Raw genomic sequence first — 24,977 nt, 5'->3', positions numbered from 1 at the left:
GCTAGCATACCAAATGTAATTAACCGTTGCAGTACCCAAGCATAGCAACAAACAGTATTGGTTTTCATCTTCAAAGAGTTGCCTCAAGGCATCCCTGATTCTTATTGCTCCACATTGCGCCCGTCTAATAGCCCTGGTATCTGGCGGCTCAAAATCAGCAGCCAGGCGTTCTGCCTTGGCAGTCCACCCCTGAGTAAACTGCTCACCCCTTTCCTTCACAGATATTATGCAGCATACAACACTTGGCTATAACCATGGGAATGTTTTCCTCATTCAGGTCTAACCTGCCATATAGGCATTGCCAGTGCGCCTTTAATCGGCCAAATGCACATTCAAGGGTCAATCTGCACCTACTCAGCCTGTTATTGAACTGCTATCTAGATTTCCCGTGTACAGCTTCATGAGCCATGGCATTAAGGGGTACGCTGGGTCTCCCAGGATCACTCTGGGCATTTCAACTTCCCCTACGGTGGTCTGGAAAGAAAGTCCCTGCTTGCAGCTTTCTATACAGGCCAGTGTTCCTAAAGATACGTGCGTCATGCACCTTTCTGGACAACCCCGCATTAACGTCAGTGAAATGCCCATGGTGATCCACAAGCACGTGCAAAACCATGGAGAAGTACCCCTTCCGACTGATGTACTTGGTTGCAAGATGGTCCGGTGCCAGAATTGGCATATGCATGCCGTCTATCGCCTCTCTGGAGTTAGGGAAACACATTTCTGCAAAGCCATCCACAATTTCACACACATTGCCAGGAGTCAGTCTTTCGCAGCAGGATGCGATTAATGGCACGTGCATTAACGCATTCTCAGCGGTCGACTTCCCCGCTCCCAACTGGTTCACAACCGACCAGTAGCAGTCTGGAGTCACCAGCTTCCACACTGCGATCGCCACACGCTTCTCCACCAAGAGGGCAGCTCTCATTCTGTTGTCCTTGCACCGCAGGGCTGGGGCAAGCTCAGCACACAGTTCCAGGAAGGTGGCTTTCCGCCTCCACACGTTCTGCAGTCCCTGCTAGTCATCCCAGACTTGCATAATGATGTGATCCCACCACTCTGTGCTAGTTTCCCGAGCCCAAGAGCGACATTCCACTGTGTTCAGCTCCTCCGTGAATGCCAAAAGCAATCTAATGTTGCTGCTTTCCATGTCGGGACACCGCGTCAAGCAACTGTGACTGTTGTTGCCTTTGTAGCTTCAAGATTAACTGCACTGCCGCTCATGATGTGCTAGTGAGAGTTGGACCCTGGCAGCCATCTATAAAGAGCTTGTCACACTGCAGCCCTTTTCCAGCTGCTCCAGAGCCTTTTAATGAAGTTCTGTCTGCACCTTTCCGTTTATGCACACCCCATCCAGAGCCCTGCAAAACTGCAAGCCGTCTTTGTCAGCCTCCTCCTGGTGCTGGCCAAAATGGAGATTCATTGTACCAGGAGGAGGAAGCTGGACTGCGGTGTTGCTCTGCAACTGTGGGGTCTATTACCAAATTCATGGTCCATTATGGTCAATTTTACAGCCAAAGGATTTGAAAATTGGTAAATTTCATGTTTTCAGTTGTTTAAATCTGAAATTTCACAGTGTTGTAACCATGGTGGGGGGTCCCGACCCAGAAGGGGATTGTGTATGTGTGGAGGGTGTCGCAAACCTGTTGTAGGGTGGTAATGGGATTTCCACCCTCACTTCTGTGCAGCCTCCAGAGCTGGACTCTGAAGGCAGTAACCGCAGAGCTTCCTGTAGCCGCAGGAGGTTCCTGGAGGTGGAGGTGGTTCTGAGCTCCCCCGTGCTGCTGGGAGCGTCCCAGCCAGGGGCTCCTAGCTGCTAGTTCTGGCCAGCTTGGGAGGGACGAGACTTGCTCTTCCTCTGCACAGCTGCTCTTGGGAACCTTCCGGCTGCAGAAAGCTCCACACCCTCTGTTCCACATTCACTTCTTGCCCCCATCACTCTGCAGCTGTAGTGGGAGGAGTCACTGTACAGGGTGTACCCCCCCTTCAAGATGCAATTATTAGCTTGTTTCGGTAAGATAAAAGTCATGTGAACCTGACAGGATTTATTGATTGACACTTCACAGCAGCAAATAACACTCGGGGCTCAACTCCCTGATTGGTAGATACGGGCATCTGAGACAGTTTTGTAGGGTAGTGATCTCAATTGGTAACCTCAAACCTGTGAACCACACCTTTAAGTTAACAAAAACAAGTGGGAAAAAAAAGTTCTGGTTTCAAATGTCATTAATTGAATGTCAGCATGGAGCATCCAGCAACCATGTCTTTCTTCATTTCCTGTCTCTGTGCTGAAAACACCTGGCCGTGTTTAGACACTGTTCTCTCTGCATCCATAGAGTTCGTTGCAATTGTCAGTCAGTGCCGAGCCAGCCTTGCAAGATGGGGGATTCTGCCTTCCACTGGGTTCCAAAACTGTAGCACGGCCAGACTACAGTTCGCTTCTTTCGCAATGTTTTTGTAAGCAGGCATCTCCAGCCTACAATTCTTATCAAAGCCAGGAAGTGCATTCAGCGAGGTTAAATCCACCATCAACAGGTGCATTTGTGCAGCGTCAAAAATACACACTGCTTTTAGGAACACTGCTGCAGGTTGTTGAAATTTTTGAGACATTTTTGCTACATCGCTTGTCTCTTCCCCATAGCAGTAGTATTGTCTGAGTGTCTTTGCATTGCAAGAAAACACCTGCTGAGCACTGGCATTTAACTCAGCATTGTCAGAGTGAGTTTTGTTTGACTGTGCTTCAGCCCAGAACAGTACATCCATTTCTTTGTTGTATGCTTGGTGGGTTGTGGCATGTCAAGATTCAAACCAAGTGATTAAGTCCATGAGTCTTGTGGCATTTTTGGCAACAAACAACTTCCTGAGCATTGTTTAGAAGGGTTGACAGTTCTGTAAAACCTGTGTTTTCGGTGTCGGGGTCAGCTCTTCCGAGATGAACTCTGAGCAGTACTTCAGGTGAGCTGCATGGTACAGCCCAAAACCAGGAATTCTAACGAGTCATTACTGGCTCTGGGAGAAGTGCAGTTTTTTGTTCCCCAATTTCAGTCATTTCAGTCGTGTTTGCAATGTGCTGCCTGTATCGAAGTTTGCAGCTAGGGCAGTATTTAAAGATCTTTTTAATGTAGCTGACCAGTTTATCAGCTTTACCAAACTCACATCTCCACAGCTTACTGACAAGAGAAATGACATGTGCATTACATGTAATATGGACAGCATTTGGCCTTAGTCCTTGAGAACCGATTTGAAAGATTTTGTCATGTAAGTTGCATTGTCACTTATGAAAGCAGATACTTTTGTCAAAGTTTGCATGGTACTTTGAAATAGTTTTAATTATCACTTGAGAAACTGTAGTGTAGTTAACAGCAGTCGGTGAGCGCTATTGTTAGCTTTCCTATCTGTACATCTTCGGCCTTGCCAGAAATAAAATCAAACAGAACATGCAGTACATGGTTGTCGTATTTATCTGTGGACTCATCCGAAATAATTGCAAAAGACACACGAGTTAATTTGAGACTTTATCTCCTCAAAATGTGTAGCAAAAGCCTTTGGGAGGTAGTTGCGTCATAGCTTATTCGCACTTGGTAAACAACCGGCATTTTGTACATTCCGTTGAATGAACTCATGCAGCTTTGGGTGGTCAAGTTTTTCCAGTGGTATATTAGCACTTGCAAATGGACAGTGTCCCCTCCCCAGGCAGCTGCAAAGGGAGGGGGATAGCTCCGCACCCCCTTCTCCCCACTTGCTTCCTCGCTGCAGCTGGGAGAGAGATTCAAGAGCAGCCCTGCAGGGAAAGAGCAAGTCCTGTCATGCCCCAGTCCTGCCCGGAGTAGCAGCTAGGAGCCCCTTGCTGGGGCGCTCTCAGCAGCACAGGGAAGATTGGACACAACTCCACAAGCCTCCTCCAGCTGCAGGAACCTCAGGCTGCTGCCCAGTCGGAGAGAGTGTCCTGCAGCAGGGGGAGGCACCCAGAGGTGGGTCTGGTCTCCCCCCCTGCCCCCAGAGCAGTGTGCAGGGGAGGGACAAGTCCTGTTCCTCCCCTACCCAGTTGGAGCTGGGAGCCCCCTTTGCTGGGGTGCTCCTAGGAACAAGAGGACATTGGGTTTCACTGGGAAGGGCTTATTTCATGGTCCCTGACACATTTTTCATGCCATGAAATTGGAAGGGCCCTATTTACGTGATCATGCCTCTAGGCAGAATGCCTCTGGGCAGTGTCCACTATCTGGGGTTCTCTGCTCGGTGTCCTCCTCTGGATCCCTAATTTTCAATCTTTGACCTTAGTCCTGTTCCTGTATTTATTTGTTGTCCCCTGTATTGAGTTGTGACCTGGGTCCAATGGCTCCTCCCACTTGGTTGAGTGGGAGGCCTAGATCCGCTTGTCCCCTTCATGGCAATTTGTGCTACAGTTCCCCTCTCCCACCCCACCCCCCCCAAATTTCTCACTACTGCTACCACCAGTGGTAGACTGGGATCTTGTGTTTTACCATCATGTTGTCTAGACCTGCTCTGAGCATAGACAGACGACACACAGTGGTCAAAACTTCAGCAGTCACCTGCATCTTGCCTACACTAGTGTTCCTGCTATTGCTACTAACGGAGTTACGCCAGCAGTAACAACAGTAGGAAATTCTGGAGGGCAGGAGGCTGGGGTAGACCTAGCCACAGCATCCAGACACTATATTTTGTAGTGTAGATTGGGCCTACACTGATGAGGGTAACTGACTAGAACTCTGCTAGTGACAAACATGTTTATCCTGGGCCTGATGACAGCATGAACAAGGTGTTAGTTTTCCAACTGAAATCAGCCTGCTACATCCGTCCTGGGCCAGATGAAAACCTTAAAATAAATTGCAGACAGAGCTGCACTGTGTTTGAAGCATATTTCTGTACCCTGCTACAGCTTTGGACTTGGCAGGGCTGTAGCACAATCTGGGAACACTTACCACCATTTGGTCCTGTTCATATTTCAAGACCAATCCATGCTGGGAGCCAATCATAGCTCTCCTAATGTGGTAGAATTGATAGAGGTAGCTGGGACCTGAGTCTCTTCCCTGAATCTAAGGGTTTGGTGCTAGTTGTAAGGGACGAATCTACAGAGGCAGCTTGAGGAGCAGTCTGTACTGTGTAGGACTCTTCCCTGTAACCAGTCACAAATAGCAGTGGAGACCCCCTCATAGCTCTGTGCCTCAATCAACATCGATTCTGCCACCTTCGTAGGTGTGATGCGGGGAGGGGGATCGGCATTTTAATTTTGCCACCTAGAATCATAGATGATTAGGGTTGGAAGAGACCTCAGGAGGTCATCTAGTTTAACCCCCTGCTCAAAGCAGGACCAACCCCAACTAAATCATCCCAGGCAGGGCTCTGTCAAGCTAAGCCTTAAGAACCTCTAAGGATGGAGATTCCACCACCTCGCTTGATAAACCATTCTAGTGTGTCACCACCCTCCTAGTGAAATAGTGTTTCCTAATATCCAACCTAGACCTCTCTCACTGCAACTTGAGACCATTGTCCTTGTTCTGTCATCTGCCACCACTGAGAACAGCCGAGCACCATCCTCTCTGGACCCCCCTTTCAGGTAGTTGAAGACTGCTTTCAAATCCCCCCTCATCTCTCTCCTTTCTTTAAGGTTCTCTGCTCATTGTTTTCCAGGGGAAGCTCACATTGCTGCGTGACACCAAGACAGATGGCAGCTTCCTGGTGCACCACTTCCTCTCCTTTTATCTCAAAGGTATGTGAGAACGTGGAGCTCTGCAGAGAAGGTGTGACTTGCGTCACCCTGGTAGAATCATCCAGCCGACACATGAACTATATCTGATGGGATAAAGCTTGGTTTTAGGGAGACTGTCTCCTCTTCTCATTTGAGCAGGACACTGGGAGTCAGACCTCTATTCCTAACTTGCCTTTGGGCTTTCTCTGTGATCTTAGGCAAGTCACTTCATCTCTCTGTGGCTCAGCTTCACCATCTGCAAAATGCAAAGCGTACTTAGACATCGGGATGTTGTGAAATTAAATGAATGTTGTCAAACGCTCTGGTTTGTTAGGGCTGGAAGTTGCTATATAACATAAGCACAATCACGACCCACACATTTTGAAATGTAAAAGGAATATTATGTTACAAATAGCAGCAACCTTTCTGGTACCTATGACTGCGTTTAAAAAAGAACAAACAAAAACCCAGCCCAAATGGCAAGTTGAGTAATAGTGTCTCTCGTGCTAATGATTCATCTGCTACAGCAGAGCAGGCCTGTCTAGTTGGATTGTTTTAAATACTGTTGTGAGGAGCCCTGGACTTTTCCAAACCTCTCATGGCAAAGCTGCAGTCCTGGATAAATCGGTTTGGATTGTGATGTAATGTGGCTCTCAGGAACCAGCCTTCCCAACCTGCATTGATAATTAGCACATAGGTGCTGGTGCATCAAATTCTGTCCTCCGTTATGCCTGTGTATCCCTGTTGCACTCAGAGGGGTTGCAGGGGTGTCCCTGAGGAAAGAATTTTGCCAAACTTTTCCTTCATTTGTTTGAACTGAATGTAAAATATTGAGTGCTTTGGAAAGTGAAGGATGTATACAGCTGCATATTGACCTATGCACCGTGCAGGCTTCCCATCCTGGGTTTCTAATGGACTTCAGTTATGATCCTCAGCACTCCCTTATAATGTAGTTCTGTGCCCCAGCCCGGCTCTGCCAGTGCACTGCATTCCTGAGCAGCAAACACCCTTTGCTGTCCTGGAATCCCTCACAGTACTCCATCCATGCGCCACAATCCTGTGCTCCTGTTAGTCCTGAGACCCACCCCAAAGCTCCTATGCTTGGTCATCTCCTTTGGCAATGGGTGCTATCGGAATATCCAGATAGAGAAACTCTGCCAGTGAACCTCAGTCCAGCCTTGTGACACCCCCTGTTTCAGTGCTGAGTCCCTTTGCAACTCTGCCAGTGATCCTCAATCCTGATCGGCAGCACATCCGTATTGTTTGAGTATAATGTCACTGGCTAGCAGAAACTGCCAGACTGGTTGGTGACTTTCTGACATCACTGAACATTCACTGTTGGCTAAACTGACCCAACTGAACTCATTTTACTAAGCCACAGTCTCCAGTGGGGAGAAGCAATTGCATTGAATTAATTCCATGTGCCCCAAAGCTCACAGACCGTGTTTCTGATGGATACTGTGTTTTATGTTCCTCAAACAGCCAGGGCCTTTATTTTCCAAAACTCGTATGTATGTATCTTAAAAGAGACTTCTTTGTTGAAACGTCTCATTTATCATTATGTCCAAGCTTGTGAATCTGTCAAGACAAGGACTAAACCATGTGTGTGCCCCATGATAGCCAAATGAAAGGGTCTTTTGATACTCCAAGAGATGTTAATTCATCAGACTAGACCATGTCTTGGTGTGGCCCATAGTCCTTATTTTAAAGACTCTCCGGCAGTAGAGAATGCTTGGGGCTCCCATGGCAGCAGGGAGGGGAGACATACGTGGCTTTTTTTTTAGCAATATTTTAATTTTTTTTTAACTGAACAAAGTTTTCTTTAAATGGGGGAGAGACCATTTATTTAAAGGTTTAAAATAAACCTACATTAAATCTGAGCCAGCGACTCCATCGTGTGGTGAGAGTCTTCTCCCCTTGGGCTCTTTTTGATAGGCTTTTGGTTGACTGACTCTTCTTCATTGCAAATGCCTTGATAGTAGGAGCTTACAACATTGAAGGGATAACGTGTCTCGTCTTATTTCCCAGCTGGCTGTAAAGTCTGTTTTGTGGCCCTGCTCCAGTCCTTCAGTCACTATAACATCATAGCACAGAAGCTGGTAAGTCTCTTGGAATATGATCGCAACTATCATTCGTGCTTGAGTAGTGGGGTTAGGGCTTGTAGCCTTTGGAAGCTACTGCCACGTGAGAGCAATGCCATTTCTGTTCCAGGAAGGTGTGATTCTGGTCAGTAACGTAACTCAGTTTGTGTCCAGTAGAAAGCAGTGGTAGACACAAACAGGATTTTCTATACATAACTTGCATGTTCATCCCCCAAAATCCGAGTCTTTTACAATGCATGCGCCTGATCCCATGAAGCACCCAGCATACTCAACTCATTTTGAAGTCAATGGAAGTTGTGAATGTTCAGAATTGAGCCTGAGTTCAGGGCTTGCTTCTCCCTCCATTGAAAGTAGATCTTTAGCATGCGGCTCCTGTTACAGGGTTAGCTCTTTGATGTACATTGTTATGTTATGTTAAAAGCACCGTCATTTTGGGGAGAAGGATGTTTTAAATGTGCAGGGAGCTAGCAGACATTTCTCAGAGGAAAGCTTTTGATTCAACTGGGGCAGATTTAAAACACTGATTAATTCTGTTAAAAGTTTAGTAAGAGACTGTATCTAAGAACTAAAGTAAGTTTAGGTGTAAGTGGGTGCAGCTCCACTGACCTCAATGGGCATTTAATACACTTACTCCCAGGTTCATTTTGGCCCAAAATACTGGAATCTAAAGCATTTTTCAGGTTTGGCAGATTGTTACCAGCTGTCCAAGGTTAGGAATCCTTGAGAACTTTGATATTGGGTTCAGTGGTCCCCATATTTGTTATATGGAGAGGGGCACAGGTAACCAAATCCACGTGGCCAGTCTCCGCTTATGTCTATCCCTGCTATGTGCTGCAGCTGGGTTAGACCTAAGCTTAGGGCTGTGATGAGTGAATATGGCAGTGGAACCAAATGGATAACATAGTATTTTACCTACTCGGTGGTTTGTGCGTTAGGCCCAAATAAGGCAGAGCAGTGGCTGTGTATATGAGGTCTGTGGAGCATCTACTCGTGGACTTGGGAGAGCTGGCTGGTTATGTGGTGCTAACTCTCCTTCTTGTTTCTGTCTGCTACATAATATTAAAAGAAGCTAAAAATACATTAAATGTGGTTTAGTCAAGCAATGGGTGTAGTTGCCGCAGTGATGTTATGCAATTGCAAATGGGTGGGGAGATGGGACCATGAAACAATCTCTATTAAGGCAGAGTCCGTGCTATGAAAAAGGTTCAGAATCCCTGAGATGGAGCAATCCAAGTCACTGACATGCTCCTGCAGAATGGGCTGGAAAGCCATTGTTATCGTAGAAGAAGATCAGTTCAACCATCATGGGCATCCCTGAGCAGCCAGTGCAGGGTTACTCTCTGCAGTGTCTGCTTCAGGCCTAGGTAACTCCACTATGGGGTTTCTTCTTGGGGAAGCTTGGTTACACAGATGACTGGGAGTGTGCGGGAGGAGCCCTAGAAATATCTGGAGAAACTGAACAATCTCCGAGAGATTCGAATTAAGAAGTTCTTAACATTCATTCTAAACATCATCCCTTGCTGAACTTCATCCAGTTACTTGTAGGTAAACCTTGTACCACCTAAAGACATTCCTCTGCCTCTCTGGTGTTTACACCCTGCCCAGACTTGTGTGCGGTCACCCTGTTTCCCCCTTAGTCAGTGCTTAGCCAAACTGCATATATTTAGCTCTCTGTCTTCCTTCGTAAATCTGAGTCCCTCCATCAACTTAATCGTTTTTGTTACTCTTCTCTGAATTCCTTCTCTCGCCTCTGGCAGCATTAAACGAAACTAAATCTGGCCTGGTAGGTGCAGTTTCATTAGTGCCGTAGCGAGGAACACTTGCTGCCTCACTGGGTAACATGATGCCTTTGTATGCAATTCAAGATTTCATGGGCTTATTTGATTGCATTCTTCTTAGCATATGTGCAACATGCTCCAGGTGACCAGGATTCATCACCTAATTTAGTCTGCTGGTTGGACCATTAGCTTCCCTGGCTTGGGCCGGGTACTGACTGGGAGTCCGAAATGAATGCTGATTCATGCCCCCTTTGATTGCATTGAAAGTCCATATTTAGTTTTCTGTCTGCTGTCCCAAGACTATGGATCTGTGTCTACATTGCTGTCAGCGGCATGAGTGCAGCATGTGTAGACATACCCGAGCTAGCTTTCAGCTAGCCTGCTTGAATAACAACAGCAATAAAGCTGCGGCAGCAGGGAATGTACAAGCCCACCCAGAATCCTGGGTATGTACTCAAGAGGCTAGCCCATGCTGTCATGGTTTCACTGCTGGCTAGCTAGCTCAAAGCTAGCTCTGGTATGTCTACATGTGCTGCACTCACAAGTCTGATTGCGGTGTAGACAGACCCAGTGATGAGCTGCCAAAATCTTAGGAACCGGTTCCCTACTGGGTCTTCGGCGGCACGGCTCCGGTGGCTGAAGGACCCACCACTGAAGACCCGTTAGGGAACCGCCCAGTGAGTACACGTCCTGCCCCCCCTCAGAAACCACAACCCATAACCCCCCCTGCCCTGCTACTTGTCCCCTGACCACTCCTTCCCAAGACCCCCAACCCTAACTCCCCCCCAGGACCCCACCCCCTGCCAAACTTACCCCGCTCCCTGTCCCTTGACTGCCCCGACTCCATCCACCACCATCCCAACAGACTCCAGGAACTCCCACGCGGCGCCTACCCAACCCCCCCTTCCCTATACCGTCTGCCCCCCCAAGAACCTCTGCCCGATCCAACCCCTCCTCCCCCGCCCCAGTCCCGGCCCTGGCCTCTTACCCCCGCCGGGGTCGGGGCCAGGGTCGGAGCCGGAGCCGCGGGGCCCGACTCCCCGGGCCGGGCCGACACCGGGACCGGAGCCGGAGCCGCGGGGCCCGACTCCCCGGCCCGGGCCGACACCGGGACCGGAGCCGGAGCCGTGGGGCCCGACTCCCCGGCCCGGGCCGACACCGGGACCGGAGCCGCAGCCGTGGGGCCCGACTCCCCGGCCCGGGCCGGAGCCGCAGCCGCGGGGCCCAAGCTGGGTCGGGTCCGAGCCGCGCAGGCAGGACCAGCCCGAGCCGGGGGTGCTTGGCTGGGACCAGGCTGGGGCACTCGGCCAGGGCCAGGAGGAGCCATCCCGCCCCCTCCCCCACACGCCTGGCTTACCTGCCTGCTCCTTTTTTCAGGCTTCCCGCGAACATTTGATTCGCGGGAAGCAGGGGAAGGGGAGGAGAAGGAGGGCGGAGCGTTCAGGGGAGAGTGGGAGGTGAGCTGGGGCCGGGGCCGGGTGGACAGCTGCCCGAGCCGTTGTTAAATTTAAAAGCTTTTTAGAATCGGTTGTCCTGGAACAACCGGTTCTAAAAAGGCTTCTAAATTTAACAACCGGTTCGCGCGAACCGGCTGGAGCTCACCACTGGACAGACCTTATGTTGTGATGTACCACATTGGTTCTAGGTGATTCTTGGTTTCTAACAATGAGTTAGAACACCTTACAATTTCAGAATAACATAATGGGATGAAGTGGCAATATTTTGTAATATATTTATGAGGTTGTGCCTCCATTTCGCCTATATGCTGAATTATTATGTAGTGGGAGTGGAAACCATCTGTTTGCTCTCAGGGCAGGCTAAGAGATATAGGTGTGATTGTTGCCTAGGTGTCTGGGCGTTGGCCCCCATATCAGAGGAACATTTGAAAAGACAGCGGCAAATCCAATTGCCCAGCCATTGACATCAACCAACCAAGGACCCAGAGGGATTTGGATTTCCCCACCTCTCTGGAGGGAAGCTGAGCAACATTTTCCACCTGGAGAACAAAGGACTGGGAAGGTGTGATGTGGGGAGGCGGGGAATAAGAGCTGGCTGCTAGCAGGAGCCAGGGCTTTCACCTGGGGAATGACCAAGGAGGTCAGAGGGAGAGACAGAGCTGGAACAAAGGGGTTCACTACAGCTTGGCTGGGCTCTGGGCTAACCAGAATGGACTGTGCTTTAACCTTCAGTTCACTATACTACCCACAGGACTTCCTATGCCATGTTCCAGTTAACGAATAAACCCGCCTGTTTTGACAGTGCTGTATGAGTGGCACTGCAAATGCTGGACGAGGTGCATTAATCCCTGCAGAGTATACAAGTCTCCCTCAGGAGTCTGTCTCAGTTGGACTCGCTGAACAGAGCTCACAGGGTGAAGAAGGGGTGCTGAAGGCCCAGAGGTCCAGTCTAAGGAGGCAGTGAAGCTGTCACAGATTGTTCCAAAGTTGGGGGCATAGCACTGATCCCGTGGAGCCGTGACATACAGTAAGATGGCACTTCTCTAGGACCTTCCGTCTTTGGCTCTCCAAGCACTTTGCAAGCATTAGTGAATTGTCTTTCAGTGCCCAGTGGAACAGGCATAGATGGGGAAAGTGAGGCATGGAGGGGGTAAGTGACTCCCCAAGGTCAGCAAGTCAGTGATAGAATTGGATCTAGAACAGGCAAGTGGCAGACACGACCAATTTGATCAACTTAATGTACCCTCACTACATAAAAGCACATCATACATCCACTGGAAATTTACTATGTCTACTTTAAGATGAGGTATGATATGGTGCTGTTATGGTGGAAATGGGGATAAACAGTGACATATCAACAAATTAAAATGGCTATTTTGAAATATTTGCATTTGTTTGTTAGTTTAATGATTATGTATTATCTCAAGAAACAACTGGATTTCTTTGACTTCAGAGCAACACAACAACAATCTGAAGGGTGAAACTAAATCTAATAATTTGTATGGGTATCACTGAAATGTAATAGAGCTGGTGACATTTCTAGTCAACCTCATTATCATTATCTTGTTTATTCTCTCTGAGAGTGGAGGGGGGTTACCACAGTCTTCATTTCCTTGGCATGTCCACAGTTCGATGCAGTGATGATTGTTCTGACTACAGACACAGTTTATTGTGCTCCGATCTCTACTGCTACAGGCCTTGTAGAAGCTCAGATGCCATTGGGCCATTGAAGAATCCGGGAAATAGTTCATCATCCACATTTTTCTATCCGTGTTGCAATGGTGATCCAGTATCTGGTTTACCTGTGCGCAAAGACATCCAATCTTTGTTTGCCAAGATGCTCTTCAAAACTATCCTCACATGGTGGGAATTTGGCCAGTGACTTGTCCTTTTTGATGCGAGGCGCAAGTAATTCAGATCTCTGTGGGTCTCCTTTTCTTTCCCGCTCTGGTCATACAGCCCTGCTACCAACTTACTTGCTGCAGAAATTGCGGCTTGTCTGTCACCTCCCATTTTGGCAAGATCGCTGAAGTGGTAAGCTCTTTGTTTTGACAACATTAAACACATATTTTCCCCCCAATACCAAATAGGGATGACACAGAGTCACATCCTGTTAATGCATGTACAGCGGAAGTCAGGAGTAAGTACATCACAAATCGCATGCTCAGGTATGAAGCAACAGCTTGTCAGTTGTGCTGGTAATGATGCCTATTCCAGACCACATGTTGTGTGTTCTATTTTTGGAAAGTGCTGAACAGCATGGACCAAAATGTTTGTATCAGCCAGACACCAAGACCCAAAAGCCATGATGGCACATACTGCATACAGCAGGATCCTTGTGTCTGCTTCCTCTTGAGTACTGGACAAATCATGGGTTTCTTCAGCACCTCTACTCATGATGGATTTTGCTACTTCATCATTAGAAAAGCCTCCTGCAAAAAGGAATGCGTGTATTGGGTGTGCGCCTACACTTTCCGGTGCATTTTGAACCATATATTTACAGAGGAATTTTGCAAGTGACTGCTTGTTGAATGCCATGTTTAGAAACTTTTCCCAAGGACGCACAGGTTGTTCACCAATCACCTGATATTTCTTGCACCTAACTGTAGATCCTGTCCAGTGCTGACTTCCTGCAGTTTTCAGAGTTACTGTCACCATATCTGTCAAAGACTTAGATTACAGAATTCGCTTGGTCAAATCCTTTTAGGACCTGCCTCAATGACTCAGCGGCCAGTTCATTGAATGTGTGGAATTTGTTTCCAGCCGTCATTTGCGTGATAGCCATGTACACTCTGATTTTTGTTTGCATGATCGTAGCTCATGGATTCTTTCACCTTGAGCCTCCAGCTGATACCCCAATTCAGCTTTGTCTGTTCTTATCATTGTTCCCTCACCATGGAAGAGGGACATAGGCACAGCTCCTATTGGGTGACTGAGAAATAGTTGCCATTGAAACATCATCTCTGCGTCTTGCTAAGGACCTGGCTCTGTGGAAAACAGTTTCTGGACAGACAGCTCTGGTGACTATTCCTCCCTTGCCAGACTTCAATTTGGTCGTCTTGACCAAGTCACTAAATGTTCTGATACCAGATTTCTTGACTGAGCTGAAGCAGCTGTGTGTCCCATCAGAATCAAGTGCATCGTTCATAAATCTCTCCATTTATTCTTCACCAACATCTGTTTCAGTCGAGACTCTTGCACATCTCATGTTACATGCAGTAGATGTGTTGGTAATCACCTCTGGATGTGATTCAGGATCAAATGGGTTTGTCATATTGTTGATGACATGGTTGGTGAGAGCTGTAACATGATCTTCACCCCTTTTCAGTGCAGAGGCAAGGACTTGTTTGTGGACTTTGTCTTAACTACTTCTTTTTAGGCTATTTCTTTCTCTCATGGCTTTTACATAGTCGTAATATGAAGCTGTGTATTGTCATCTCTAACACAAATACTGACCTGTGCGTAAGTGTCACTGAATTAAAAGGCAAGTTTCTAGACTGTTTCAAAGGCTAGTCCTGCATGTCTAGGTAATTACAAATTAAAACCTTCTACCATGTAAAGTAGATGCTACATTGTATGTGTAAAAGCTTACAAATGGAGAGGAAGCATTACATTAGGAATTCATGTACATTGTATCTGCCCCTGTACAGTACAAACTATGGACACAGCAAGCTATTGCTGCTGGTGTACAACCTTCAGTGTGAGACTGATCTGGCCAGCAAATTTCAACTGGAAACACAGAAAACTATTACAGTCACGTGTGAATAACGTTGACAGTTAAGAATATCTGATGTGAAAACACTTCATGTTGGTATATTTCAGAACGTTGATATTTGCTGTTTTTGCCACATGCGTCTTCATTTCTGAAGAAAAAATTCTTGCCCATGCAAAACCATTCAAAATATTTTAATACGTTGCTGGTTGGGAGCTCTGACCAATAAATACCACATTAAGGTGTTGATATGAACGTAAACAGTAAAAACTGTAGCTATGTTGCAATATTTCCAGAACTATGGGAAAAACAGGCTCTCTCATTTTGGGTACTATTGTTTCACCTCATCTACAGGCTTATGGCACCACTTGAAAGCTCCACATCATACCCCATGTAAATATACATAAAATAAACGTTCAAGTGATATATGATGTGGGTTTGTGTATGGTGAGTACATTAAACTCCCAAAATAGGGCCCTTTTTGGAGAATTTCCACATCCCTCTTGGTTCCCAGTACACCATTCTCTTACAGACACACCTCAGTCCATCTAGTGGCCTAAAACTTTGACTGGTGGACAAGCCTTTCTTTTCTAGCATGGCTGCCTGAACCATATTACAGTCCCATGGCCGCTACCATGTAGGTTTCCTGAGCTTCCCCTGTCAATTAGGTGCTAGCTATAGGGCCAAGGTTCCCTTTTCCAAACCTGCACCCATACTGCTACTCTTTCAAAAGCAACCAAGAATCGGTCAGGGTCATCCACAGGGCTTGTCTTACAGAGGCCAACCGCCTGTGTCCGGTTACTGTACCCCACTCCAGGACTCGCCACACCTTGGAGTATCTGCTGCTGTGCATGGGCTTGCTCTTGAATAAAATCCTGCAGGCTTTTCTGATGCTCAGCCTGCCCTGCAACAGGGACTGTCTGTCCAGGTGGTGGGTGTGCTGGAAGGCTGGCAGGGTCTTCTGCATCTCCTTCTGCTGTTCTCTGAGCCATTGAAATGTCTTCCATTGCCTCGACTGCTGAGCCTCTGCACCAGCTGCCATGGCAGGTTCTCTGTCAGCATGAATAAGGCAGATCCCGGACAAGCCCCCACTTGTAACAGGGCACGACCCTCTGCTCCTGTCTTCTGTAAGTGGCTCCGACACCTCTGCTCTGTAACCACCATGTCCTTTGTGTTTGTTTGATCAGCCACCACCCTCTCTCCGTTCCATGCAGCAATTCTCTGTACAGTGTCATATAGTCAATAAGAGAGGGAAGGGATCTCTCCACCCCCTGCACTTCCTTCCTCTGCTCCTTTTCTACTCTTGCAGTTAACTGGATAAATAGCTCCTCAGATCTCCCCAGCCCAGGCTGCTCCGGTAATTAGTCACCCCTTCTCTCAGTCAGGCCCTCTCCAGGGGAACTAATTGGACTTCCTGTGACCAGAGTGCTTGTTCAGCTGCTGGTTCTCCGCACTCTGTCACAAGGGGGGGAAAGATGCTTGTAAAGCTGAGATGTTCTGTGCCATGGCCAGTGGGTTGGGTTTGGTGCTTTATAAAGCAATTGCATTTTGCTTATTTCACTTATTTATTTATTTATTTAGTATTCCCAGTGCACACAGGGGCCTTAGTCACAGACCAGGACCCAGAGTGCTGGGCACTGAACCAACAGAACAAAGAGAGGGTCCCTGTCCCAAGAGGCCTACAATCTAAGAACAAGGCAAGAGACAAAAGTTAGTGCCCAGTTATTCCCTTGTAATAGGAGATGAACAGGCGGAGAGCTCAGCCCCAACGTGAGTGGAATGAGTTTTCCTTGTAAGATGTTGAGATTTCATGTAAAGTTTTATTTTCTCCTCCCATTCACACATTTCTTAGGAGGATTGTAGTAAGTAATAGCACCTGCAAACTAGATCTCCACACTTCAGCCCAAATCAGCTTCTGGTGGACTCTGCTGGTTCTGTGCAGCTGTAACAGGGAGCAGTTCTCACCACTACTGAGGCAGCTGGAGCGGGGAGATTTGCAGCCAAGCTGGCAACTCTGTTTACCTTGGGGAAAACGCATCATGTTAGAAACTGTGTTAATTAACATGATGTTAAACGTCACTTAGCAGCTAGGTGAGACAGTGCCCTAGGGATAACCATGTCCAGCCGTGAGCATCCTTGCTTACATTAAGGGGAATATCATGTTGGTTAATATGATTTCTGACCTGATGCAATTTCCCGGTGCAGACAAGGCCTATGTGTTTGTTATTAATAGGTGTTGCTGTCATCTCTCTCTCTCCTGGGAGACTCTGAAAAAGTGAGAGAACAATGAGGAGTAGTTGGAGCATGTGTGTGATGCAGATTGAAATGTTTTGTTCCTCACTGCTCTGAACAATGTTATTGTCCATAAAGGGATGTGCTGAAAGGAACAATCCAGTTCTTCCCTGGGGAATTCCAAGAGACAGTTAAATCTCCTGACTTTGGGCTCAGTGCTCTGAGTTAATCTTATATTATAACTTCAGGATTCTCTGTGTGGATGGTAGTCCTTGAATTCCTTGGAGGCTCTTTGACATTGAACGTTGTGCCATGGGTTATTTAAAGCCGCCTAGATTTGCAATAAGATCTTGGATCTGATGCAGAGGTTACATCAACTTCTGTCTAAATTAACACAGTGTCAATCTTAATACAGGTGTTTCGTGGATGGATAATTTTGCTATTAGACTTGGGCCTTGTTTACAGTGGAGATTTTCCCCAATTACAACTGTCAGTGTAGCTGCACTACCTCAGACTCCTACTGGAGGCAGGCTAAGCCGCAATCTGCATGGATGCAGCTTCCTCTGATTTCACTCACCAGTACAAATCATAGCATGTACAGGGTTTTGTTTTGTTTTTTGCCTGTCTATATTAGGGTTTTGCACCTCTGGCTGAAATCCCCAGTGTAGGCAAGGCCCTTTTGTTGGGGAGGGGCTATTATAAAAAGCAGTTACCCTGTAGTTCAGCACGGGATTATTAATTGTACTTAAGAATCAGGCCCTTCCTTAGATCCTGTAGCCCGTATGTGAGTAGAGTCCCATTTAAATCCAGATGAGTAATGACTCCAGAACAAAGTTTGATCAATTTACAAGATAAAAGATGTTTAGTTTTCTTTTTTCTAAGTACCAGCACTGCCAAGTCAAAGCTGGGTTCCTAGCGCCTGCTCTGCTGGTGATGACCTTCCATCAGAACTCTTAAGAGTTCCACTGCCATTGCACAAGTAACAGTAGAGACCTGCTCCCTCTCCTTGACTGATATCAGCTTTTTAACAGAGAAAAAAGTCATGGAAACTTGTTCTGGTTATTTCAAGTCTACAGAAGAAATTCTGAATACATCCAGGGTAGCAGCATAATTGAAATCAGTATGGTTTTGTAAGCTGTTTGGGGGCAGGGATTGCGGTTTTGTATATGATGTAGTACCTCACACAATGAGACCATGGATTTTCAGACCACAAGGGACTGATACCTCTATGTTGAGCCCAAAGATTTTAATTCTACTAAAGTATTTCAGACCTCAGGAGACAGGCAGAGAACAGGAGAGATCAAGGTACCACCAAGTGCCTGAGGTCCCTGCAACGGGAGGGAATTGATTAGGTGTGATCTGCCCAGTTATCCCAGCTGGCAATCCTTGGTCCATGATGCAGAGGAAGGTGAAACCCCCCCCCCCCCTCCAAGGTCTCTGCGAATCTGACCTGGAGGTAAATAGACAGATTTGGATTCGGGAAGGCATTGATTTGACCCTGAACATGTGAGAATGACATGCCAGCAAGGCCTCTAGACAGAGGATTCTCTGTACCTAATCAGAGAACTGGTCCACCCTGTCCGCTCTCCCATCTCCAGCTGTGGCCAATCTCTCATGCTTCTGAGGAAGGTGAAGAGAAACAAACCTAGAATACATCTGGCTAATTGTGCTTCAGGAAAAAAACTTTTTTCCTCATCCTTGCAGGATGAAGCCATGGTCCTTAAGCAGAGCTGCAAACATTATAAGCATGTTAAGGGCAATGTTCTCCTCTGGCCCATGAAGGAAGACAGTGAACAGGAGGATTCATAGATTCCAAGGCCAGAAGGAATCCTCATGACCATCCAGCTTGAGCCCCCCCCCCCTTAGAATTTCTCCAAGAAGCTGGATTAAAGCATATCTTTTAGAAAGATTTCTAATCTTGCCTTAAAGGCTCCAAGCGATGGGGACTCCACCACCTCCCTTGGTAAGCTGTTCCAGTGTCTAATCACCCTCCCTGCTGGGAAACTGCATCTTCTTTAAAGATTGAATTTGTCCAACTTGAACATTCAGACATTGGACCTTGCTATGCCTGTTTAGCAGGGTTGGAAAGCCCCCCACCGTCAGCTCTCTTGTCCACGTGTTAGTGCCTGTACGCAGTGATCATGTCACCTCTCAGCCTTCTCTTCAGTAAGATGAATAAACTGGATGCCTTAAGCCTCACACTGTAGGGCTTGTTTTCCAGTCCCTGGAAAATGTTTGTGGCCCTCCTTCTTGAAGTGTGGTCACCACAACTGGACACGGTATCCTAGTAGCAGTCTTACTAATGCAGTGTACAGAGGCAAGATCACTTCTCTTCCTCTACTTGATATTTCCCTTCGTACACATCCAGGGATTGCATTAGCCCCTTTTGCCACAGCCTTGCACTGAGAGCTCATGTTAAGGTGATTATCTGTGATAATCCCCAAGTCCTTCTCGGAGTCACTGCTTCCCAAGAGAGAGGCTGGTCTACACTACAAAGTTAGGTTGACATGTCGCCTTGCATCGACTCAAATTTGTCTCCCATCAGCATAAGTGCCCTGTGACAGTGACACGGTAAAACCACCTCCCTGAATGACATAGAGCCATGGTCGATGCAGTGGGAGTGTAGACACTTTGTGACCTATGTCGACCCAGCGGTCCTCTCACAGCTGTTCCACAATGTCAGACAGTGACTGTTCTGGTCACAATTGTGAATTCCACGGCCCAGAGGTCACAGACACCAAGAGCCCTCTCTCCCCCCATTTAAAAACTCTGTGAATTTTTGAAATGTCTTTTTCTGATTGCCCAACTTGGGGAGCACAGCTAGCAGCTCTTTCTTGTTTGTGTGCAACTGCCCAGCCAACAATGCTGGTTACATGCTGTAGACGTGCTCCTGTCTGGGGAAGACAGGAGGCCTGGGATCTCTTAGGCGTGTGGGGAAAAGAGGCTGTGCAGATGTGAGTATGGACCAGTTGTAGAAACATGGACATCTCTGAGCAGATTGCAGGGGGAAGGCAGGTGAAAAGAGAAGAATAAGGGGGACATGATAGAGGTATATAAAATCATGAGTGATGTTGAGAAAGTGGATAAGGAAAAGTTATTTACTTATTCCCATAATACAAGAACTAGGGGTCACCAAATGAAATTAATAGGCAGCAGGTTTAAAACAAATAAAAGGAAGTTCTTCTTCACACAGCGCACAGTCAACTTGTGGAACTCCTTGCCTGAGGAGGTTGTGAAGGCTAGGACTATAACAGTGTTTAAAAGGGGACTGGATAAATTCATGGTGGCTAAGTCCATAAATGGCTATTAGCCAGGATGGGTAAGAATGGTGTCCCTAGCCTCTGTTCGTCAGAGGATGGAGATGGATGGCAGGAGAGAGATCACTTGATCATTGCCTGTTAGGTTCACTCCCTCTGGGGCACCTGGCATTGGCCACTGTCGGTAGACAGATACTGGGCTAGATGGACCTTTGGTCTGACCCGGTACGGCCTTTCTTATGTTCTTATGTGAAGGGGTATGACAGGGATCAGAAGCGGTGCCATTTGAAAGCAAAGGAACTGCAGCAGGCGTACCAAGAGGACAGGGAAGCCAACAGTCGATCTGGTGCTGAGCCAGACCTCCTGGTTTTATGATGAGTTGCATACCATGCTTGGTGCAGACCCCACAAACACCCTGCAGAGCGCCATGGATTCCTCTGTGGTGCCTGAGATGCAGACCCCTGCTGTGAACAGCGAGGAGGAGGAAGAGGATGGAGGACAGGTGACCAGGAGATCAGGATCAGTTTGAGGCTCCACCACGGTCTAGCTAGTCCCAGCGAGCGCGTTCGATGCAAGGGAAGCAGCTTTGGGTGAGTGTGTGAATGCATTGTCCATGACAGTGTTTAAATGTACAGTTGGCTCCTGACCCCAACGTAGCAGAACACAGGGTTCAACTTCTCTTTGGTTTGTTCCTAGTTAAAGAAGTAGCAGTACAACAAAGAAGAAGAATTTTCTGCTTTTCGTTCCCTTGCAGTGTTAGGCCGGGGGAAGGACACACGGAACAGTTTGTTTATGTGCCCAGGGATGTCCCTTGAATCCTCCTGAGAGATCGCAATGAAACTTTTATGGAGGTACACTGCTCCTCTCCTAAGGTGTCTACAGATGGCAGCCATGTTTCTTCCTCTGTGGTAGGACATTTTCCCATGCCACTCCATGATGACTTCAGCAAGCACCGTTGCAGTAAACGGGCTAGCGACCTATGGGCCTGTGGGACTTTGGGATACCACCACAGCTGGGTTCTCTGTGCCTTTGTTACATTCAGGAAGGAAAAATTGACTAAAATCTCCACCACAGTGCTGTGCTGAGGTGCTCCAAAACTGTAATGTCAATAAGCATGTCTCGTTGAAGACTGTCGGGGAACAAGGCAGCAATGGAGCTCAAAAACTTCACTTTTGCTTTCTGCTGTGACTATAAATAGGATTCTTCTGCCTGCTTTATCTATAGCTGCTGCTGTTGTGGCCTTAAAGGGGGTGCCACCTCCAAACCCAAGGCCTGACCATGACAAGGAGGAGAAAGAAGAGGACTTGGGAGGAGTGGGTGGGTGAGATTCTGTGGCCTGCATTGTGCAGGAGGTCAGACTAGATGATCATAATGGTCCCTTCTGACCTTAAAGTCTATGAGTCTATGAGATGTTCAGCAAGATCCTGCAAGCCAGTGCTGCATAAGACCATGAGCACATGGCATGGAGGATGAATGTTATAGACACTGTGGAGAAAGAAAGAAAGTATACGGGAGAAAGTCCCATCAGGAAAAGGAGAAGGAGATGCACCTGGATATAATAGGGCTTCTTCAGCAGCAAACACAGATGCTGCAGACTGTTGATGACCAGCAGGGGCTCACTTCTCTTTGCAGTCAATGGAGAACTCCATTGTGGCATCTCCTTACCACCCCCACTCCAAATTTCTTCATGTCATCAGGGGCTGCATCCCTTCCACACCGCACCGGGGGACCATAAGGACAGATTCACGAACATGACCTGTAAGAGCCATGGGTGCTATATGTGTCGCCAAAATGGTCTGAAATGGATATGTGTTCTTTCCTCTTGTTAAATTCTGTCCTGTTAATTTGTTTCAAAAGTTTTTAATGTATTTGCTTTTAATTAAACAGATTTTTTTGCACTGGTTTTGTTAGTCAATAAAATTCTATTTTTGGAAAAATAACTCATCTTTATTACTTCACAACATAAACCCTAGGATGCCTAGTGGAAGTGAAAGCTCACATTGGTTGTTGTCCGGTGTGATAGAACTCATAGGATCAGTGACAAACCCATCGTAATATGGAAATCTGCCGCTTGGGAATCAATGTCCCTGTTTGTATCTTTCTGAGCGGTCCTTTGCTCTTAAAAATGAGAGCATCATGTACCTCACTTGATCAGCCAGCTTTGATGTTAGTGAAGCTCCTTGGTGATCCACCAGCACTTGCATAACCAGAGAAAAACAGGCCTTTCTGTTGGTGTACTCTGTGAGCAAGATGTGCTGGTGCCAAAATAGGCATATCATGTCACCTATCTCCCCACTGCAGTTTGAAAACACCATTGCTGCAGATCCATCCACTATGTCCTGCACTTTGCCAGGAGTCACAGTCCTGCATAGCAGGAGACGATTAATGGCCTACACACTTCCACGACAATGGCCCCCATGGTGGATTTTCCAACTCCCAAATGATTTCCCACTGACTGGTAGCAATCTGGCTTTGCTACCTTCCACAGTGTGATTGCCGCTTGTTTGATAAGACCTACCTTCCATGAAACCAAGCTGACTGGCATTAATTGTATGTTTAGCCTCCATCCTCCAATTCTTTGTTGATAGCATCCCAAATTAACTGTTCCATTATTTTACCCACGGTCAACATTGGACTAACCCGCATATAATCACTCAGGGATTTTTAACGCAGCTCAGCAGTTTATCAAGTGGGTGGCAACTAACTATGTTTCACACAGGCTTTTTGGTTGTTTCCATCTGTCATGTAATAGAATGTTTGTTTGGGGTTTTTTTGGCCTGGAAACTGGTTTTTCCCTGATGTGACTTCTTAGTTGCATAATAAGCTTCAGTATGATTTCCATTCCCACCCTGTTTTCTTGGCAGGATTCTAGTGGGTAAATATCACCTGCAAGCTTGATTTCCAAATCAGCCTCTGGTGGAATCTGCCAGCCCGGTGGTGGTGGTGTGAGAAGGAGCGATTCCCAGCCAAAGTGAGGAAATCTGCAGAGAGAGAGGGAGGTGTGTGTGTGTGTGTGCACGCTGCTATTGAGAGTTGCTGTGATCTGTCTCTCCTGGGAGAATGTGAAAAGTGAGAGGTCACCGAGGTTTAGATGAAGCATGTGTGAGATGGCCGCTGTCAGAAGACAGAATACTGGTCTAGATGGAACATTGGCCTGACCCAGTATGGCTGTTCTTATGATACAAACTGAAACATTTTGTTGGTCAACCCTGCACAGTGTGCCTGTGCTGAAAATGAAAGGGCCAGGTTGAAAAGAACAATCCTGTTCGTTAAACAAAGAGCCCCTTCCCTTGGACTGATTGCAAAATCACAGCCAAGATTCTAGCCATGGGTTTGAATGATTTCTTTCCAGAAATTTGCCCAGAAAGATTAGCTTGTCTTAATGAACGGTAGAGATAGGGCTGATTTAATGCAAGGAAAAAGATTAATCTGAATCTGCTACTTATCGGACACCCCAGTAGCCTTCACTAGATGAAGGTATTTGTCAAAATTTCCAACCCTGTCAACTGGCAGTGATGGAAAATGTTGCACCAAAGCCACATTTTCTATACTGCCTTGTATAGTCCCTGTCTGGCATCAGCATTGATGAATGACATTCTCTGCCCAGCTGGGAAAGGAGGCTGCGTAAATCTGCCTCTCATATCACTAGCAGTGCATATGTGGCAGCTGATAAGCTCTGAAGGAGTGCATCCACAAAGAAGAGAATGCGAGGTTAGCCTTCCTGGAAATGACCTCCTCCCTGTCTGGTGAAACCTTCTCTCTTCTCTCCCACTGCTGCCGTCTGTGATAGGGTCTTTTGGGAAAATGCCAAGCTTCCAAAACAGCTGGAACTAGTCACTTACAGACCAGACACTCACACTAGCTTTTCCAAATAAGAAAGCAAAAAAAGCTGAAATTTACCATGTTGCAGCCTAAATTTTGATTATCTAATAAGGGAGCGGGTAGATGTAGCATGGTGCTAGAAATCAGGAGACACGGCTCTATCCCTGCCTCAGCCACTGACCTTGCTGTGTAACCTTGGGCAAATCACTGCATCTCTCTGTTTGTTTCCTCGTCTGTTAAATGAGGATAGCTTCCTAGGAGTGCTGTGAGGTTCAGATGATGTACAATGCTTATTAAGCAGTTAACTAAGGCTGTAGGAACATAGCTATTTTTACCTTTCTCCCTACTGTGCACACTAGAAACTTCACAAATTTATTGTCTGCCTCTGGATCCCATCTCTCCTGGGACTCCTGCCTCAGAGGATTTCAGCAATTCTCTCAGGTGGATATGCAGACACACTTTGCTTCTTTTCAGAAGCAATCTTCCTCATTACATTACAGCTACCATTGTTATTGTCAACATATGCCAGGCCTACTGGTATATCTCTCTCCTAGCATTCAAGAATGAACCAGTCCTAGCCTGGCTTGCCAGTTGTGAGTATTGAGCAATGCCATATTGAAACAAGGCTTGCTGCACCCTTTGGTAAACTTTCTATCTTATCCTCGCTCCTCTAGCTGCCTATTGTACTGATTAGCAACCCAATTTCTAGTGAGCCAAAACACTGAAAAACTGTCTGCTCTAATTTTCCTCTTTCTCCCTTGTGGAGCAACCTTCATTTCAAAAGCATAGTCAGATCAGTGTGTAAAAATCTTATGGCTAGAAAAGGTGCTCCTGAAACGAGATGATAGAAGAACACGTGTTACTGAAATAGCTTTGGTTGATTATGGCTGTAACAGGTGCCGGATTTTCCCCG

The 24,977-nt window shown here is 46.9% G+C and overlaps 1 protein-coding gene across 1 annotated transcript in view; it reads left to right on the top strand.

Annotated features, from left to right (window-relative positions):
* ELP6 (elongator acetyltransferase complex subunit 6) overlaps nucleotides 1-24,977 on the top strand; it is a 35,704-nt gene that overhangs the window by 2,994 nt on the left and 7,733 nt on the right. The window contains exons 3-4 of the mRNA XM_045007925.1: nucleotides 5,647-5,725; nucleotides 7,733-7,803. Of these exons, the coding sequence (XP_044863860.1) occupies nucleotides 5,647-5,725; nucleotides 7,733-7,803 (150 nt within the window). The remainder of the gene's footprint in view (nucleotides 1-5,646; nucleotides 5,726-7,732; nucleotides 7,804-24,977) is intronic.

This window comes from Mauremys mutica, chromosome 2, assembly GCF_020497125.1.
Source record: "Mauremys mutica isolate MM-2020 ecotype Southern chromosome 2, ASM2049712v1, whole genome shotgun sequence".
Taxonomy (NCBI): domain Eukaryota; kingdom Metazoa; phylum Chordata; order Testudines; family Geoemydidae; genus Mauremys; species Mauremys mutica.
Note: the sequence above shows the minus strand (reverse complement) of the source record. Positions and strands in the feature narration are given on the sequence as shown.